Source organism: Salminus brasiliensis, chromosome 6, assembly GCF_030463535.1.
Source record: "Salminus brasiliensis chromosome 6, fSalBra1.hap2, whole genome shotgun sequence".
NCBI lineage: Eukaryota > Metazoa > Chordata > Actinopteri > Characiformes > Bryconidae > Salminus > Salminus brasiliensis.
In genome coordinates, this window is record NC_132883.1 from 14,871,948 (window position 1) to 14,891,981 (window position 20,034).

Below are 20,034 nucleotides of genomic sequence, written 5' to 3' on the forward strand. Positions count from 1 at the left end.
TACATACACCCAGCCCCCTAGTGAAAGCCCTGCTAGCCCAAGTCAAAGAGGACAATGCCATAAAGCACAGTGGCCACCTTTGAAAGAATGTGGCTGGAAGTCAGTGGGTAAAAGCTAACCTAGCCGACCAGGGGAAGCACTGCTTAGAGAATGGCCACCACAGATATCCATGATGCACTGGTAAAAAAAAAAACTTTACATCAAATAAAAGTTCCTTTAAAAGGCTCTTCTTTCCTTTCAAAGGCTCGTCTTTGATTGAGAAACCGTTTGTAGCACCTTTATTTTTAAGAGTAGGCTACAAGCGAATTCCTTGCCAACTAGTGCAAACATCTGTGCTAGGCTAAAAGCTACAAACATTTTAGAATGCAGAGGACATGCAATTGACGGGCACACAGTCCTGTAAGTGTTCCTGTTACAGTGCTGCCTTGCTTTAAACTAGCTATGGTCTAAGCCTGGTAGCTTAGCATCTTACACTGTAAACTCAGTATAATGAGGTGCATGTCTACATTTATTAGGATGAATGGTGTGTTTGCCAGTGTGCTGTAAAGCCTGTCCCACCTACAAAAGAACGCATTTGTGTGCATAACATGGATATAGCAGTTTGTGGTATAGATTGTCATCATTTTAAACTTTTATTTATCAACTTGTATCAATAAAAAATGTGCTGGTCTAAAATGACGAATAGGTTACATAAAGGAAAACAACACCATTCTGTATAACTTCTACAATTTACAACTGAGTAGGTGGTCAAAGTGGGCCGGTATGCACAAGTACACAACACTGGCACTTCTACAGGACTTTTTTCTGTGTACCATGGCTTCTCACAAGCTGCTTGTACATAAAATATGCATCAGAAATCTGGAATTTTATGTTAATTTCACATCAGTGTTTAATTTTACATTGTGTGTTGATTTTTACAGCTGTAAATAAGTGTTCCACACAGCATTAAAGCCTGTCAGACATTACCAGCTAATGGGGTGGTTTATTTAGTGCTTACAGCTTCAAGCTATGCTATGCTAGGCTACATGGCTTCTGTGAGCCATCACAGTGATAAACACCAGCCACTTAAAGCAGAGCTTTTCACATTATAGTTATAAGGGCACCATAAAAAGAGAAAGCAGTGTGTTTCAATCTAACATCAGAACATAGGATTGTAAACAGACATGTAAAAGCACATCTGGACCTGATCTGATTTTTCACATTGACCAAAGTCACATAGCTTGTATGCAGAAATTAGAGAACAACTTAAAAATACTTAATAAATGCATTCTATGGCACCTTAAAATAGAATGGCTCCAGGAACTGCACAGCAATGGAAATCACAATTAAACCACCCGTATATACACACACCAGCCGCCCCCCTCTGCCTTCACCCATAATGATAACTTCGACTACAGATGTCTGGGGACATAATCAAGCCTTTCCAACAATTTAAAACATTAATTAAGGCTGTTCAAAGTCCGTATCCAATCAGTTTTAGCTTTGCTTTAGGCAATGGACCAAATGACTCAAGAGTTACATAAGAGCAGTTTGAACAGTGATGACACAGAGAAAATGCAGACCAAAACTGTGACAGGTCATGAAGTCATGGAGACATTTGCCCACAAAAAAAAATAGCGCAGGAATAACACTGATACAGCCTGAGAACTTTTTTACCAAAATAGCTGACAAAAAAAAAACACATATGAGGATGAAATTAGGTCAGTTTTCTTCGTAAAGCTCTCAGGAGACAGAGCTAGTCGCACAGCGAAGAATAGTTTTGAATATACACACAAACACACACACACACACACACATGCAAATCAGAACCTTTTAAAGCTCCTGCTACCACAAATCAACCCCTCTCATTTCACAAACTCGTTTTTATGGTGGCGAGAGACAAATACATTTACATACATTCACAGTCTACGTACAGTGTGCTTTAAAACACACTCAGTCAAAACTCAATCCTAATATCATAACACATCCTCCCTCTAAACCACTGTCTTGCCGAAATAATAAAGTTTGGGTGGAGGAAAGTGTATAAAATTATACAATCATAATGTTAGAACCATTTGAAGCTGTGGAAAATGTAGAATAAGGAGAAATGTATTGGTATTGAGATTTCTCAAAGGACTCAGAAAGCTGAATAGCATCAGGAATAAATATGATTAATATGATTTAATTCAACAATTTCTCATAACACAGAATTCCTCATGTTTATATATTAGGCAGAAACAAAATACAGTATGGAATGTAATCTTTCATAAATTCTTGTCATTACCAAAATGCTTGATTTAATATAACATATAAAAATACAATTTAACAAGTACACTCTTAAAATAAAGGTGTTACAAATGGTTCTTAGAGGGAAGCCATAGAACATCCACTTTTGCTTCCATAAAGACCCATGTTTGTCAGAGAGACCCTTTATACCCAAAAAACCTTTTCTTGATGTAAAAGTTCTTTATCAATTAAGGTCACATCTCTATTACAAAAATGGTTCTTTTATGGCATCACTTAAATAATCTTTTTTTCTTTATTTTTTAAATAGTAGTTTAATCTTCACTGGATGTATTATTATGTAAAACTAATCATCCATATCCTCTACTAAGAACACATTTCTGCATATTCTGGACATCACGGTTCAGAACAAAAATAAATAGAGTAATAAAAAGATAGAAATGTTGTGCAGGAGGAGTGTAAAAATTATTTCCTCTCAGGCTTTATTTAAAAAATTAAAGCTTAAGCCCAACAACCCCAAATAAAAGACTGATCTGAAAGAAACTGAAAGACTGATTTTTTCCATTAGTCCCTTCTCGCCATAGTCAGATGGCAATCGCCTTTAGTTTAGCATGGCATGTTGCTAACTTGCTAACGGCTTACGTTCTAAGGTTACAGGATATATGCATGAACCTTACCATGCAGTTATAATTGTTCTGAATGAATACATGTACTGTTGCACCTCTAATATATAAAGACTCCAAACATTCATTATGGTCCAGTGATGATGCATCTGAATCCATTCAATTTGATGCATCACTTCTTAGAGACCCAAACAACCTAACCTGTATTAATGGTTCTACCTTGACAAATTCCTTACAGAAGTTCCATGCTTTTTAAGTGTAGGGTGATAAATCAGTAGTTGGTGCTGGCTATCTGATATGTGGGGCGGGTGGGGAAAAAAGTAGAGCAAGACAGAGGCGAGGGAGGGAGACAGGAGTGTTTGGGTATTGCTACTGGCACAAATGAATTAGAGTGCAGTCACCGACTGTCACCTCGGCCTGTCAGGTCAGGAAATCCTGCTGCATAATTTAAACAGCAGCTGGCTAGAGACACACAGAGAGATCTTCACATGGTTAAAGTGCTCAGTTTAATCTATTCAACATGAAAAGAGCGGCTGCAGAAAGGGGGTAGGATTTTGCTCACAGCTTGTGCTCTCTGTTCCATGGGGACTTATTTATATTTATTCTCAAAACATTCGAAAAGTGCATGAACCTGTTCATCAGGCAAAGGTTCTCACTTGAATACAAAATCAGTCCTTTGTCTGCAGTAAATTTTTCCATTTTTTTTCAGCTTGGAATAAAATGTTGCTCCGTTACTGACTGGTACTGTATCATCCTATAAAGATCCAATTTTAGAACTTATGTCAGCTACAATGTATGCAACCCTTAGACATCTGGAGTTGTTACAGTAAAGATTCAATGCATATTACAATGTTTATATGTAATTACATAATTCATTAATAGCCTGACTAGTTACATGCATTACTTTTAAAAAACAGTAAAAATATGTTGTAACATGAGTTGCTCAGTGGTCTAAGGTACTACCACTATGTGCCAGTGGGTTGCAAGTTCAAATCCTGTACATAGGTTGGTGGAGAAATGAGTGCGCCCTCTCACATCAGTAAGGATTTCAGCACCTGTAAAATTTTGGTAAATATTCTGCTTTTGGATTTTTTCTATGTGTATGGAGGCGCTAGAGGAGGAATTCAGTTTTTAGTATTTTGCCTGGCACAGATACCTAGAGTCATTCAAGTCTGTGGCAAACCTCAGTCAAATCTAGAGGATGAGCCAAAGGACTCCTCAGAGGTGTGACACTGCTGGCAGCTTTAGCCAAGCCATTGTGTAGCATAGCCTGTAGATTACACATGTGTTATGAACATGTTGCTAATTTTCAAACTAATATTCCAGTATTATTATAAGTAGGTTATAAGACTAGTTATCACCACATATTTGAAGGTGACAGCAGTGGTAAGTCGAGTAGCCAGTCATTTATTCCCAGATTTCTTCACTCATAAATTGTTCTGTAGTAAAACTTAATTACTCCATCTCCCCATGTAAAACTAATCCCTTCCCGAATAGGGTTTAGGTCAGCTAACTTCACTTTCTCTGGTTAATCTACCTAATATTACAAATTAGCAGTTATTACACTGCTGAGCAACCTAGCTCAAGATCAGCTTTTACTGCTAGATGGTCTAAGCTGGTTGAAAAAGCCTCAATGTCAAGTGTTCAATCTGGACCTGCTGTAAACAGCACTAAACCCAGCGTGGGAAAAGTGGTCAAACAACAATGCTAATATGGTTCTAAGATAAAAAATGAGAAAAATGGCATGAGTTTGTAATGCTAATACAGCATTGTTGTTGGGATGTTCTTTCATTTAGTTTTCTGACTTTCTAACAGGTAGTTTTCTGGGATTAGATTATTTGATAAATGTGTCATTTTTTAGCTGTAGCTGATGCTGCGTCACTGGGAAACCAACACGTTTGGTAGAAAATCCAAGGTACCCAGCTAAGATTTCATCAGCCAGTAGATGCCCATGCCAGCAAGACCAATTGTGCTGTCTCTGGATTTGGCTGCCGATGGCATCATCACTCAAAAATGTTCTTAACTTTCAAAGGAAGTTATTCTGGAACATCGATCTATTGGTCCATTCATCATGTAGTTTTTCTACAATGTAAAGAACAGCTGTTGAATTCAAATTATGTCAAAAAAGTGAAAAACGGGAAAAACTATGATTTATCTAAGACACATTACAACCTGTGACATTCAAAGGGTTGGAAAAGCAACCAAGCAACCCAGGCAACTTTCTCTGCTGAATGCAAATATTGAACGTGTACCTAGAAGTTGATTCCCACGAGTTCACACGCAATCCTCACGACGTGAAGAGACAGAGCAGCAGACAAGATCTTAAAAGGAAGGTGTGGCTGTTCTAATGGTTTGACTAACAGTCGCAAATTCCCTTTAAATCCAGTCTGCTGGGTAACTGACGGTGAGGCGACATCCCCCTCGCTCCAGACAAGCAGCCGAAGAACTTCTGAAAACTCTGCCTTTGAGAAAGACTTCACTCATCTCAAAGAAGTTTTGGCCTAAAGGTATGTTGTTACAACATGATGCAACAAAGCCAGACAAACTGACACCTACAGTACCAGCAGTGGAATGGGGAGACCAAAGCATAAGCAGAGACAAAAACAAGTGTGTGTGTGTGGTGTATGAGATAGAGGGAGAGGGAAGACATCGAGAAACAATAATACAGAGCTGAAATGGCACTCACGTTGACGATGGCCTCTTTGGTCTGAGCCATGTCTGATATGACTCCGTCCGTGATGATGAGGAGCACAAAGTACTGAGTGCCATCCTGCACCGCTGCTGCGTATCTGTCGCACACACATTGGCACACAAAAAAATTCTGAGAGTTAATCCGCACCAGCACACTCATGTAAAACTTGCAGACCACACTTACTGATAAGCAGGCTAAAAGTGCTAGCTTGTGTTTTTTGGAGCTGTGCATGTGTTTGGATTATTACTGGGTTTGTAGGACTGTGGAAGAGCTAACTGTTGTTCATGGGGGAGACCAGGGTTCAAAACCTTTGGGTTACTTTAATGTTGCACACTTGATGATGTGACTCATGTTGCGCTAAAAACTGTATTGCATATTGTCAGTGTCACACAAAACCTCTCAATTTTTACCATTTTTACAACTTTAATTTTTCCCTTTTTCTCTCAAATTGGGATCACCCATTCATAACTCCCACTAGCACTTGCATTGTTCCTGACATGATTCCTGACGTCTCCTCAGATACATGCAAAGCCAGCCATCACCTCTTTTTGAACTGCCACCAATGCAGCATTGCCAGCCTACGTGCTCAGAGGAAAGCGTCTGTGCTAGACAATTTTTGCCCTTAAATGGTGGACTATATTATTTACTTTTTCATGTAATACTAAATAAATAACTTCTTTATCTGACAGCCAACAAGGTATTGTGAGGGCCAGTAATCTTGATGTCAGGGAGACTTTATTAACCCCCATGAGAATGCTGAAAATGCTAAAAGCTTTTATTTTTCAATGGTAGCAGGTTGGACAGTTTCAGGTTAGTTCATGTGCTCGAAAAGATCCTCATCAAATAAACCAACCAGGTTCGGTTAATTCATCAGTGCTAGCAGCGCCGGACACAACGTTTTCCTGTAGACGCAGTGTCTATCACCATTTCCCCATGTTGTTGTGTAAGTTTTAGTATATCATATCCAATGCCACCTGTGTAATGTGATGTGGCCATAATGTTGATTTGATTTGATTTAAATGCTCTGGGTAGCCACCATTTTTTTTGTCTCTACTTCACATACAGGCATATACAGTGGCTACTAGGCAAAACCTTACCGTAGCCTTACAAAATGCATATTTCTTTAGTTTTCATTATTACTTCTGTGAATTTCCATTCTACAGCATATTATCTACAATTACACCTTTGCCACACATGCAAAACCACCCTGGGGGCCTGGTTAGCAGTTTCTGACAGGCTCCCCCAACAACTACGTAGACCCAGCTCTGCAATAAAACTACAGTTCTTGCATCACTTCCTGAGTGCTATATTTTAATTGACCCTAGAAAACATGAACAATTTCAGAAAATTCCCTTTCAAAAACATAAATGCAAAGGAAAAAATGAGAGAAAAGTAGGGGGGCTCTTATAGTAACCACTGTGCCTCAAGGTTGTGACTTTGGAAATACAGAGTTTTTGCGAGACAGTGACAAAATGCTAGTCTGAATTTGGTTTGGTAAATAAAAAAGACTTAATGAAAATAGAAATTGTCAAATTTGAGCGTTCATTGAGGTGGACTTTTTGGAGTCATTTTGGAGACTTTGTATTTTATTCTATTTCTATTGGTTACACAGTGTAGACAACAACTGCCAGATCTAAGTAAAATAGAAGTGAAAAATGGCAACAAAAAAAAAAACTTGTGCCACTCGCTTTAAAAATACATTACATAACACAATTCTGAATAAATTTACCTTTTAGATTCTTTCTTGGAGACAGAAATGTGCATGCCTTTTTAGCTATAGAGAGGTTGCAATCATCTAAGTGCCTGCTTGTAAACAGACAGAAGGTCATAAGTTTGAATCCCTTCACAAGTGATTTTGATTTTGCACCAAACCATCATTTCAACATTTGGACTGAACATAAAGGACTGTAGAACAAACCACATCATTCCTTTTCCTCGACTCCAATGCATACATTTTTTCCTGGGATGTCTCTTGATCTCTGCCCTTTAATCACCATCTGAATCCTCTCTTTGTGATGCAAATGAATTGAAATGACGTGAGATCACAAGGTAGATTGAACCTCTCTGATGTGTGCAAGCTTGGGGTTGTCTGATTTATGTTAAATCAAGCAACTGGGCTTGACATGCACGCTGTCATTTGCACCTCAAGTCTGAAGCTAAAAAGAACAAGAGTGAAACTCTGGAGAAAATGGCAGCTCCTATCGTTAGCTCAGGATAAAGACCTTCAGAAAATGGAGGGTGGGCTCAATTGGGTCCCATGGGGTCATATCTCTTGTGTCTTGTCAAGGTCTGGCATATCACAATGACGCAGCTAATTAAAAGCTAGAGGAGAGGGTCCTTACACTTCGTTTCAGTTTGCTGGACAAGGCATTTATTGTTCATTAGCTGACAGCATGCAACGGGTGTCATCCTTCACGGATGCCTCTGCTTCCCCCTTATTTGTGTTCTGTCTTCTAAATACTAATCACTGTTATTGCTCCTTAACCCCTAACGCTGCAAGGCCTTTTACACACTAAGGCGTATTCTTCAGCAACTACAGGGACCTCTGTACAAACTGGGCTATTGGGAGCTATTCTTTGGTAACAGACTTTTTAATAATACTTGCAGCCTGATGGCGGACCATAGGCATTTTTGGGGGGGGGTCTGTATCTTCTTTTGGTTAGTAATATTATTCAAATGCAGCCGAAACATTACATTATATACTTTTGATTTACATAAATGTACATATACATTTGATTCATTATCGAGAAATAGAGAATTTATCAAAGAGATAGTTTGCTACACAAATATGTAATTTGACAGTTTTCCTGTGACTGGGAGACTTTTGAATGAAGCTGAGCCCTCACTGCAATTTTAACTTCTGAGTTTCTCACACTTGAGGAGTAGGCAGTTAGACTGTCATGCCACTAGCTTTTTTGCCTCTAGGTGTCCCAATACCCATTAGCCCATTAGTCCATTACTCAGTAGCCTTGTAGCCCCAAAGCTTTAGAAACCATGTCTTGGCTGATAGACTACATTTGGTAAAATCTTTGTGTAAATTCTTTATGTGATTCTTCACCAAACTATTCCTTTAACTTTGCTGTGCAACTGAATATTGTGCAACTGCATTTTTGCTTAGTTCCAAGCAGACCTAGAAGAGGATCACTTATGAAGGCATACACAGTAAATAGTAAATGAAAATTATGCCGCAACGTCTCAAATGCTAATGTTGTCTGAATGCATTTCAACTCACCTTGCCACATGATTGACGACGGGGGCGAAGTTGGTAGGTCCATAAAGCTGAACCGTCTTAAGGCTCTGGTGGTACGCATCTAGAATGCCCTCCATGCCGTTGCAGTACGGGTTGTCTACGTTTCCATTCTATAATTAAATACAAAAGATCAAACAGCTGTGTGTATATTAGGTACAGTCTAATTATAGCACCGTTAGAGCTGGATTCATTTTACCAGAGGAGGCCCAATAATGTAATCTGTATAGGACTGGCTAATTTGTATGCGATAAAGTATTTGTGTAATGTCCCAGACTGAAGCTTTATTGAAACATCATGGTCTGGATGTCAATGATGGGCTTACACAACAGGAGTGACAATTACATCAACAACATGCCTTATGGCTATGTCTATTATCGGGTTATTACAGTAACATGTTGTCAGTTTGAACAGGACTGCTCCTAATGAAGAAGCTCTTGGTTCAGCCAATTACATAATACAATTTACTCCAGAATTATTCCTGTCAGACTTGTAAAAACATGAACATGCATCAGTAATCAGAATCAGAATTACAGAACCTCCCTGGGGGAAAAAAAACTAATTGGGCTTGAATAGAGCTTGTGTCACATGTCAGAAATAATATGCCTGCCATATACACACGTGGACATAATTGTTGGTACCCCTTGATTAATGAAAGAAAAACCCACAATGATCACAGAAATAACTTGAATCTATCAAAAGTAATAATAAATAAAACATTCTATGAAAATTAACCAATGAAAGTCAAACATTGCTTTTCAACCATGCTTCAACAGAATTATTTATAAAAATAAACTAATGAAACAGGCCTGGACAGAAATAATGGTACCCATAACTTAATATTTTGTTGCACAACATTTTGAGGCAATCACTGCAATCACTGCATTCTTATTATCTGTCTATTTGATTTGTCATCAATTTTCCTCCTGCGGTCACGTCCAGGGAGGTTGGCTACAGTCCCATGGATCTTAAATTTCTGAATAATATGTGCAACTGTAGTCACAGGAACATCAAGCTACTTGGAGATGGTCTTATAACCTTTACCTTTACCATGCTTGTCTATAATTTTCTTTCTAATCTCCTGAGACGACTCTTTCCTTCGCTTCCTCTGGTCCATGTTGAGTGTGGTACACACCATGTAACCAAACAGCACAGTGACTACCTGTAGCCCTATATATAGACCCACTGACTGATTACAAGATTGTAGACACCTGTGTTGCTAATTAGTGGACACACCTTGATTTAACATGTCACTTTGGAAACATTATTTTCATCATTTTTGTACAGGCCTGTTTAATGAGTTTACTTTTTAAAATAATTCTGTTGAAGCATGGTTCAAAATCAGTGTCGGATTTTCATTTGTTCATTTTCATAGAATTCTTAGTTATAATTACTTTGGTCAGATTCAAGTTATTTCTGTGACCATTGTGGGTTTTTCTTTCATTAACCGAGGGGTACAAACAATTTTGTCCACGTGTGTAGCAGAAATCAAAAGCAAAGCAATTCACTATGAGAAACTATTCAGATGTGAGCATACAGAAAAGTTGCACAGTAGGCCTATACTGTCTTTATTCTTTGCACACTCCATGGTTCACAAAGTAAGCAATTTTAAATAAGCTGAAGCCCTCCATCACTTGTATAATATGTAAATGAGCTGACACATTGTGGACCTCATTAGTGGATTTATGCTGATGCTCCACAATATTAACAGAGGACGGAAAGGAGAGAAAATGGGAGAAATGAGGGGAGTGCTAGGGGGAGAGGGAGACAGGGATGGAGAGAGGACTAATTGAGAGTGTTGAGATTCTGATGAGCTAAGGTTTCAGTTCACACATATCATGAATATTGAAATGAAAATAATAAGCAAGCCTAATGGAGCTTCAGAGACTCTTATTTACACATTAAAAGATAAAACACTCATATGGAAACTCAGAGGATAATGTAAATGTACACTGTCCATCAAATGTTAGGAGACACCTGGCCTTTCAGTTTCATACTAGGACTGTTCAGCTAGGTATAACATTTCAAAATACAGCTTTACTTAAGGTATTTAGGTATTCAGGGTATACATTCAGCCTCATATTCAAAGTGTCTCCAAGATAGATCTCTGTTTTTATTCTATTTTTAAAAGCACACATTGGTCAAAAGTGCTGAGAAGTACAGCCATCACATAGGGCATATAATTAGAAATTTCGGAGATTTTTTTAATAAACCTATATATATATATATATATATATATATATATATATATATATATATATGACTGTACAGTACCAACAATACTTAATATCATTCTCTTAATATTGTTAAATAGAAAACACACTCACAATTTTAGCCGTTTCTTCAATGGAATCATCAAAATGAGAAGGTATACAGATATAAACATAAAGAATAGTTGTACAGTGGACCTAGAGTAAAGCCGGAAAGTCTGCAAGGTGAAAGGTGAAACTCCAAGCCATAGGGTCAAAGGAATTATCTGCAGACCTATATACAACAGGATTGTATATAGAGATAGATCTGGAGAAGGGTACAGAACAATTGCTTTAGCTTTACAGGTCCCAAAGAGCACAGTGGTCACCATCATTCAAAAATGAAAGACGTTTGGTACCACCAAGAATCTTCCTGGACCTAGGCGCTTAGCCAAACTGAGCGATCGAGTGAGCAGGAACCCGAGGGTCACTCTGACAGAGCTCCAGATGGGAGAACCTTTCAGAAGATCAACTTCTGAAAGGCAGCACTCCACAAATCACGCCTTCATGCTAGAGTGGCCAGACGGAAGCCACTTCTTAGTAATAGGCACATGACAGCCTGCTTGGAGTTTACCAAAAGGACTCTCAAACCATGAGAAATAAGATTCTCTGGTCTGATGAAACCAAAATTGAACTTTTTGGCCTGAATACCAAGCGACACATCTGGAGGAAACCAGGCACCGCTCATCTCTTGGCTCATGCCATCCCTAAAGTGAAGCATGGCGGTGGCAGCATCATGATGTGGGGATGTTTTTCAGCAGTGAGACCAGGATGACTAGTCCTGATCGAGGGAAAGATGACTGCAGCTAAATACAACAGGATCCTTGAAGAAAACCTGCTCCAAAGAGCTCTGGACCTCAGACTGGGGCGAAGGTTTGCCTACCAACATGCCAACGACTCGAAGCACAAAGAAGAAAAACAAAGGACTGGCTCAAGAGAAAGTCTGTGGATGTCCTTGAGTGGGCCAGCCAATGCCCAGACTCGAATCCAATTGAACATCTGTGGAAGGAGCTGAAAATGGCTGTGCTTCCCATCCAGCTTGACGGAGCCTGCAAGGATATGCCAAAAGGAATGGGCTAAAAAAAGTCCAGAAACAGAAGTATGCCAAGCTCGTAGCTTCTTTCCCAAGATGCCTTGAAGCTTTACTTGCTGCCAGAGGTGCATTAACCAAGTATTAGACAAAGGGTATGTACAGATATGTAACCCCTAAATAATCTATTTTGTCAATAAAATAATCATGTATATTTTGGCTGTTAGTGTGTGTGTAGATTTAAGTTCAAGGCAAAAAAGGAACTCAATCATTGTAGAATAAGTGTGTAACGGAACAAACTGTAGAGAAGGTGAAAGGGGTGTGCAGACTTTCCGGCTTGGCTGTATACTGTCTTTACTCTTTACAGTCCATGGTTCACCAAGAACAACAAAAAGCTGGCGTATTTAGGCCTGCATGTGTGAGATAAACAGTTTGAAGGCATTATCTGACTACCGTGGCATGTAAAATCCTTAGTAGCCATGGGACAGAATTGATATTAATTAATCAATTTTCAATTTGTGATGATACAATTCAAAATCTTTTGGCTTTCTGCCTCATGTCACTGCTATGAGTATGTTGTTGTTGTTTGTTTTTGTTAACATGATCAGCAGACAGGCCGCTTCTATAATTTAAAATCAAGTTACAGCAATGAATCAGCAGGAGCTCACTAATGCCAATGCCAACAACTACCTCCAAGGGTAGATCCAGAAACAGTGAAAATACATTTGGCACTGAGGAGAAAATATCTCATGTAGGAACTGTTTATTTCTCATTAGCATCCATTCCTGTAATGGTTAGCTGTTGCCTTACAGATTCATTCATTTCTAGCACACTGAATCTCACATCTGAAGGTGTGTGACAAAATAAATCCTATAAAACTACCTGTCTAGCTCCTGCTGTGTTGATGGAGGCTGTTAGCTGTGTTACATCTACAAATGTCAGCAATTTCTGTAATTTAGATGCTTTACAAATAATGTAGAGCATGTATACACATAGATCAACCATAACATTAGTACCACCTGCGTAATATTGACTAGGCCCCCCTTGTGCCGCAACAACAGATCTGACAATTTAATGCATGGACTCCACAAGATCTCTGAAGGCTTCCTGTGGTATATGGCACCCAGACATGAGGGGGGGGCTTTATGGATCACATCAGTGGTAGATAGATAAGTGGATATTTTACTAAGATAATGTTGCAAAATTCAATTCATATTTAGCAGTCTGCACTTTTTAAAGTAGCCAGCTCTATACCCGGGATCATTGTAAAGCAGTCTATACTTCACTACTTCACTTCACCGGCTCCCATATCCATGAAATAAGAAGACCTCCCAGTTGACCACCAGGGAAGTTTATACACAATAAGCTATGGTTACCAGGATCTATTGGAAGACATATTTTGTGTTTCAGCGGCTTAGTTGTGTTAATGGTCAGAAGGTCTGAGGTTTACTTGAGTCTAAGGATATAGGATATAGTAAGACACAAAGCAAATATTGAGCTGCTTTGTTAAATCTGATGAAAGTCCTGTATAAAGGTCTCATGATGTTTTTGTCTGGGTGGATACTCAGATCTCTCACATAGATACTCACATCTAATATCATATTGCTTATGGAGTCTTGTGTGTAATTTTCTGTTAAATATGTTCTGTTCTTTTGGATAAAACAGCAGCAGCATTCTGAAATTGGCTGAAGTTGTTTAATGGTCTTTTTGGGAAGTCCAGCAAAAACAGCATTACAGTAATCAATCCTACTTGAGATAAAAGTGTCGATGAGTTTCTCTAGATCTTGTTGGCACATTAAAACCTGTGATTCTGGCTGTTTCTAAGATGATAAAAGGCTGTTTTGGTGACTTTTGATGTGGCCAATGAAGGTAAGATCAGAGTCCTTGGTGTTTGGAGACCTGAACTTTCTATTTTGTCCTCATTAATCCATGGAGAGATTTTGCTTTATCCAATTATTTACACATTCCATACATTGACTCAGCAAATTTATAGAGCAATTATCATCCAGTGGGAGAACTTGTGTGTTACCTCCATATATATGATGCATATAAGCATTTCTATTACTGGAAGCATATATAAATTCAACAGAAATGGCCCAAGGATTGATCACATTCATAACTTTAGCATTCTTTATTTGACTTTAACGTCAACTTTTGACTGGTACTGTATGTTCGAGCAACTCAGAATTCACCCCACACTGTACACTGTAGTTAAGAATTAATCAGCAATGTCTCTAAAGCCTTTCTTCAGTCTTACAAACAAGAACATTTATTCAATTGCCACTTCAATCAACACTCCAAGTAGTAGTCAGGATTTGTTAGCAAATTGCAAATACAAAGATATCAAATAGCTTTCTATGACTGGCAGAAAAAACAATAAAGAATTGTTTAACGATTGTGCAGCAGTTACCAGAGGGAACTCGTGGGACACCCTGCCATCAGGGGGCAGTTTGGCACCAAATCCCAGCGCAGGAAACATCTTATCGCTGTCATAGTCCTGAATGATCTCCCCAACAGCCTTCAGAGCCATGGCATAGGCGTTCATCTGATACGGGTTCATATAGTGCAGAGACGTCGACTGAGATGGATTCCCTTAGATTTCAAAAGCAAAAAAAAAATGAGTAATGAAATATATATTTGCAAGCAATTCAAAGGGGGGGCAAAATATTCACCATAAAGGAGTAGCTAACCAAATATTACAACATAAATACTAACCACCAATTAGCATCTTACTATTCAATTTTATCCAATGTTAGCAGCACTAGGATTTCTAAATATGAACTATTCTCAATGTCTGCCACTTAGTGGAGGAGAAACATGTCTGAAGTTCCTCCTCCTCCCAATATAATGTCCTTTGAGTTTCATGTTCATTATAATGTTTTCGTGACCGACTACCACCTCATTCCCTCCCTTTACCTCAGTTATATTTGCCATACATTTATGGCATTTAGCAGACACTCTTATCCAGAATGACTTACAAAAGTGTTTACTCAGAAAAGTACCCTTAGCTAGTTTGAATAGACTAAAATTCAAATATACCTATAGCTTAGATACTGCTAAACATAATTCAATATGGAGACCATAATACCACACTTTGCCCAAGTACTCTCGGAAGAGGACAGAAAAAAACCTGGATGCTTGTCTTCCATGGATCTTAAGGAATGGCGGGTTAAGCCAAGCCATACTTAAAACTCGAGGGCTTTTGACCATTGCCATCATGTATGGAGGGGCTGGTTACATAGTTGTGAATCTGTCTTAGTCCCAATATGTCTCAGTCCTAGCTCAACTTATCTGGCCTGCTAGCTCAAAGGAGAAGTCACCCAATCTTTAGAATCCTATATAACATTTGGACTGATTGGCAAATACAGAAGGAAGTAAATAGGAAAATAGCTTGGAAACATGGGAAGAAATCCTCACCGTTAGAAGCTGTGAAATCAATGGCCACGGTGAAATGGATCTGAGTGCTAGAGAACAGAGTGAGAGAGGGGATAAGAGAAAGAGAGAGAGGAGAAATAAGAAGAAATAAGAAAAGTCATAGATTTCAAACCAAGCATCGCTTGAAAAACACTGATGAGCAGAGACTGCGTCGAGTCCATGCACTTCAATTCATCTCAAAGCATAAACTCTCCATTTCTCCATTGCCTCAGCACAGAGACCATCTGTCTGAAACGCCAGCGCAATCAGCAGCTCCCTGCGGGTGTGTATTGTGCTGCTCTTCTCTCACCTGATATACACTCCTCCTCTCCTAAACACCATTCCACCACCCCTTCAAAAGCAGCTGAAGACAGAGGCTGTTCCATTGCTGTGGTCTGATTTAAGTTATCATCATGTCTATTTAAATGACATCTTTTCCCCTGCTCAAGAATGCTATAGCACAAAATCTGCATCATAGAGGAAGCAATTCAAGAGTCAACAGCACATCACTGTCACTGTCAAAAGAAAACTCATCCATGGCAGTGAAAACACAAATGCTCCTAGGGGCAGTGAGCACAACTGAGGGAGCAATTGGGGGTTAGCTTCCATAGCTAAAGAAAAAATTATTGTTCCTTCACCTCAACCCTCACTTCCTGTCAGTCCAGGGGGTCAAACCAGCAATCTTGCTTTTTTAAACTTTACGCCACTGCTGCAATTAAATATGCAAATGCAAAAATGCAACCACAATGTGGAGAGTTGCTGATCCAGAAAACTAAAAACAGTAAAACCATGTTTTGATGACAGCAGTGAAATTCAGCAACACGTCTAACCATTTAGAAGTCACAGTTATTGCAGCCAATACACAAACCATGGCCTAATTCTAAATTATTTCTCACTTAAAACAAGAAAGTAGTTGGGTGAGTATATGAGACAACTGTCAGCAGACCTGACAAAATGTATATTAAATGTCAAGAAAATTTGTCTAAAATAATGTGATGTAAAACTGGTCTGAGCTTTAATAGAATAAAAATGTTCTAATAAACCTCAATGTTTGGACCCTGCTCATATAGCTAACTTTGCTAAACCAACTAAATAATGTAGCACAATGAAATACAGACAGTGACAGAGTTCATTAGTTAATGCATCACAGTTTACCAATTTACCAGTTTAACAAGATGTTTCTCTACATTTACATGTAGGCTTAACTGCATGGTAAATGCCCTAACCCTGATGGAAACTAGTATTTAGATCTGTTCTCTTGCTGATTGTAACCTTCTTTTGCCCCACACCCAGCTAAAACTGGGATTTTGATTGGTTCTGTTCCAGTAATTGACTGTGTGTTGTCCCACCCCAACAGAAACTGGGATTTTGATTGGTTTTGAGTTTAGATATCTATTGAATTCATGTCACACTTAGTGCAGTTTAGGGAAAGTGAAGAATTTAATAAAAAGGTGCACAGACACCCTCCAAGCATTGAAAAATGGGGAGTTAAATGCTCACTTGACCCTGCGGTTTAGACAGCCATGATGCAAACTGAATGTAAATGTACTTTGGTGCGTAAATCTAATGCATTGCTTCCTATGCTTAAAAAAAATACTTTTGAAAAGTATAGCAAAACGCAGTATAGCAAAACGCAGGCAATATTCCTAAGAGATAACATGAGACAACATCACATAACAGTATATAAAACAATAGGAAGAGTGCAAGCAAAAGGTAAACAAACCGCCTTCTTCTCTTTATAGAAAGCCTTTCTATTAAATAAGGCTGCGTAACTGATCCTAACCAACCTGCAAAAGGGCAATTTGTAGCAACACCTGCAAAATCGCCCTCTTTGTTTCCCCCCAGCAGTGCGCCAGTCTCAGGACGGCAGGGGCTGCAGCCCAGAAGCTGATTGCAGCTGCCTGTCCAACAGAGAGCCCATGTGGATCACGGTTTTATTCCATTCACCTGTCTCAGCCAGCTCTCTGGAGCTGCCCACGGACTCCAGTAACCAGCCATTACAGATTTATGAGGATGTCAGCGCTTGCTGCGAATACACACCACTGACAGCTGTCCAGAGACATAGTGTAAAGTGTGTCAGTTTGAACCACTGGGGATTAGAAGTGAAAACATGCTGCATGTATCTCAAAAACATAGTTGTTTCTAGATGGTTTGGGGCAAACTTTGTACACCAAATGTTTTTTAGGTTCGGGAAACTGTATCCAAATATTCTGTTTCCTTTCCCCTCTTGGCAGAACATTTAGTCGCGAATGCTGTTTGCACTTTATTCAAGGCAACTCAATGCAGCATTTGAGTGAGGAGAGAGTTGTGACAGAACTGAAGGCATGAATCACTGGTTCCGGCTCTAGATACGCCAGGCAGGCATTGCTAATGACGGCAGCGAATATAACAGCAGTGCTAAAGTCACTGCATACTTAAAGTCAAAGTGTTTACCAATTAAATCTGCATTTTTATTTAGATTTTTTATCTATTTATTTAATTCATACACATAAATTGTGCCTTTTCAATCACAATGTTTTGTCAGCTTAATTTTAGTTTTCCCCAATGGTTTAAACCCTGTAGCTGTTCTGTAAACTGTGTAATAAATTCTGGATGAAAGTACAAATATAAATGCTCCAAATTACTTGGAATAAATCCTTATTTTACATTGACTTTCATTCAAGGTAAGAACATTTTTGCCTTCCCCTGTAAAGTTGCCATTTTGGAGATACATGTTTTTCATTGGACAGAGACATTATGCTATATTGATATATACGGTGGGTAGCAGAATTGTAAGAGCATGTACATTATTCTAAATGATCTGAAATCATTCAATATATGTTCAATATATGAAAAATGATTTGCTGAAAATAAAATGTATACAATTTCCCCCTTTCTTTTTAGCCCGAATAGTGTTTTGAAATTGTTTCGGCTGCATAGCAAACTTATTTGTTGGTTTACTTTACTTTTTGGTGGAAGGAACTGACAGTACTAAATTACTAAACATATTTAATTATATATTTCATAGCTTCTGTTATTTGTTTTGTTTATTTATTTTGTAAAAAATGTATAAAATCAATAGAACACTGATTCATTAACTGTTGGATTTGTTTTAGATTTTCTTCAATTCAATTAGTATATGTATATTAAGTTTTGTATATATTTTAACTGCCAACTTACTATCGGCTGATACACGGAAGGGGTAAACATGGGCTGGAGTTCTGAGCTTCAGCTGATGAGCAATGAAGCCGAACCCCCTCCTTGCTGAACAGAGACAGAACATGAGTTGGAAGAGAAGGAGGAGTAGGGGTGGCGATGGGGTGCAAAAGTTTCATCACAAGGCGTTAAGGAATGAGGGGAGGTTTTATAGCCAGAGAGTTTGGGCATGGCTCTTCTTACAAACTTTAGCTATTCCATAACTCTCTGTGATTCGCAGTGTATAAGGCATGTTTTTGTAATCATCATCTATTTGTTAAGTAAAATGAGCAAGCAATGCACGATTATACCACTTTCTCATTTTCACTTTAAATGTAGTCGATCTGATGTTTGGGATCTGAAATTTGTAGATTTTTTGCACTGGGACAACATGGCTGATAGAAGCCTCAAACCATGCAAAGATATGAATATTAAATTGACTTGTTTATGTGATGTTTGACGCTATATGACATTCTGTTAACTGTTCTGTGAGCTATTAAGAACTGCTACTGGCTGTTTTTAGTCCAGAGTCATTTTTCCACAAAACTTTACAGCATCACTATAAAGGCTCAGATTTGATTTTGTCCACAAGACCAGCCAGAGCATTGCGGACTCTGAATAGGGGGGTGAAGGCCTGTGTGCATGTTGCCTTCTTCTGAGTACAAAGTCACTAGGAAATGATTTCAGAAGCTCGTCCATGATTAGCAATGCTCACTTATCTTCATTCATAGTGCTCGGACCGTTCCAAGGCTTTTCGATTATTTCTGATTTCTCTGAGGAGAAGGTTCAGGCTCGCACATTAATCTGTGTTATAGTGGGTATCACTTACACTCAGGGCTCTGGCTGAAATGAAGTTTCAGAGGTTGCCTTTGGTAGAAATGTACAATAAGATTTATTTAGACAGACGCTGCAGGAATACACTGCGACAAACTGCATTGTGGCGTTTCACCTATGCAAACAGTTCTTGGGTTTTGAGTTTTGTGTGTACAGCATGAACAAAACCATAAATAATCTTCTCAACCGACTCTTGGTCATAAATCTTACTACAAGCTGATATGTGATGGTTCCTGCTCACACACATAATACGTAAAGGTTTGGGCTGAATGGCCATGGTCTAGAAACACTAGTATGCTCTGATCGAGCCATCTGTTTGATTTGTTTGCAAAAGGTTATACGTTATGAATACAGATTATGCAAGTTTTTCTCCCTCCATGACAAATTGCATCGGGCTTCTTGTGCAACCCTCCTACTATCTGACCATCTAAAATATAAATGCCAAAGCTCAGTTCAATGCAGAGCAGAAGCCAAAATGTTCAACAATCAAAATAAAAAAAGGAAAAGTAATTTTAAAAATAAATACATGACCAAATAAATGGCAAGAC

General features: G+C 38.7%; 1 protein-coding gene across 1 annotated transcript in view; it reads right to left on the reverse strand.

Annotated features, from left to right (window-relative positions):
* The window catches only part of cpne5a (copine Va), a 130,271-nt gene that overhangs the window by 12,466 nt on the left and 97,771 nt on the right, over positions 1 to 20,034 (reverse strand). The window contains exons 15-18 of the mRNA XM_072681790.1: positions 15,482 to 15,528; positions 14,475 to 14,656; positions 8,771 to 8,898; positions 5,533 to 5,635 (exon numbers count right to left, since the gene is read on the reverse strand). Of these exons, the coding sequence (XP_072537891.1) occupies positions 5,533 to 5,635; positions 8,771 to 8,898; positions 14,475 to 14,656; positions 15,482 to 15,528 (460 nt within the window). The remainder of the gene's footprint in view (positions 1 to 5,532; positions 5,636 to 8,770; positions 8,899 to 14,474; positions 14,657 to 15,481; positions 15,529 to 20,034) is intronic.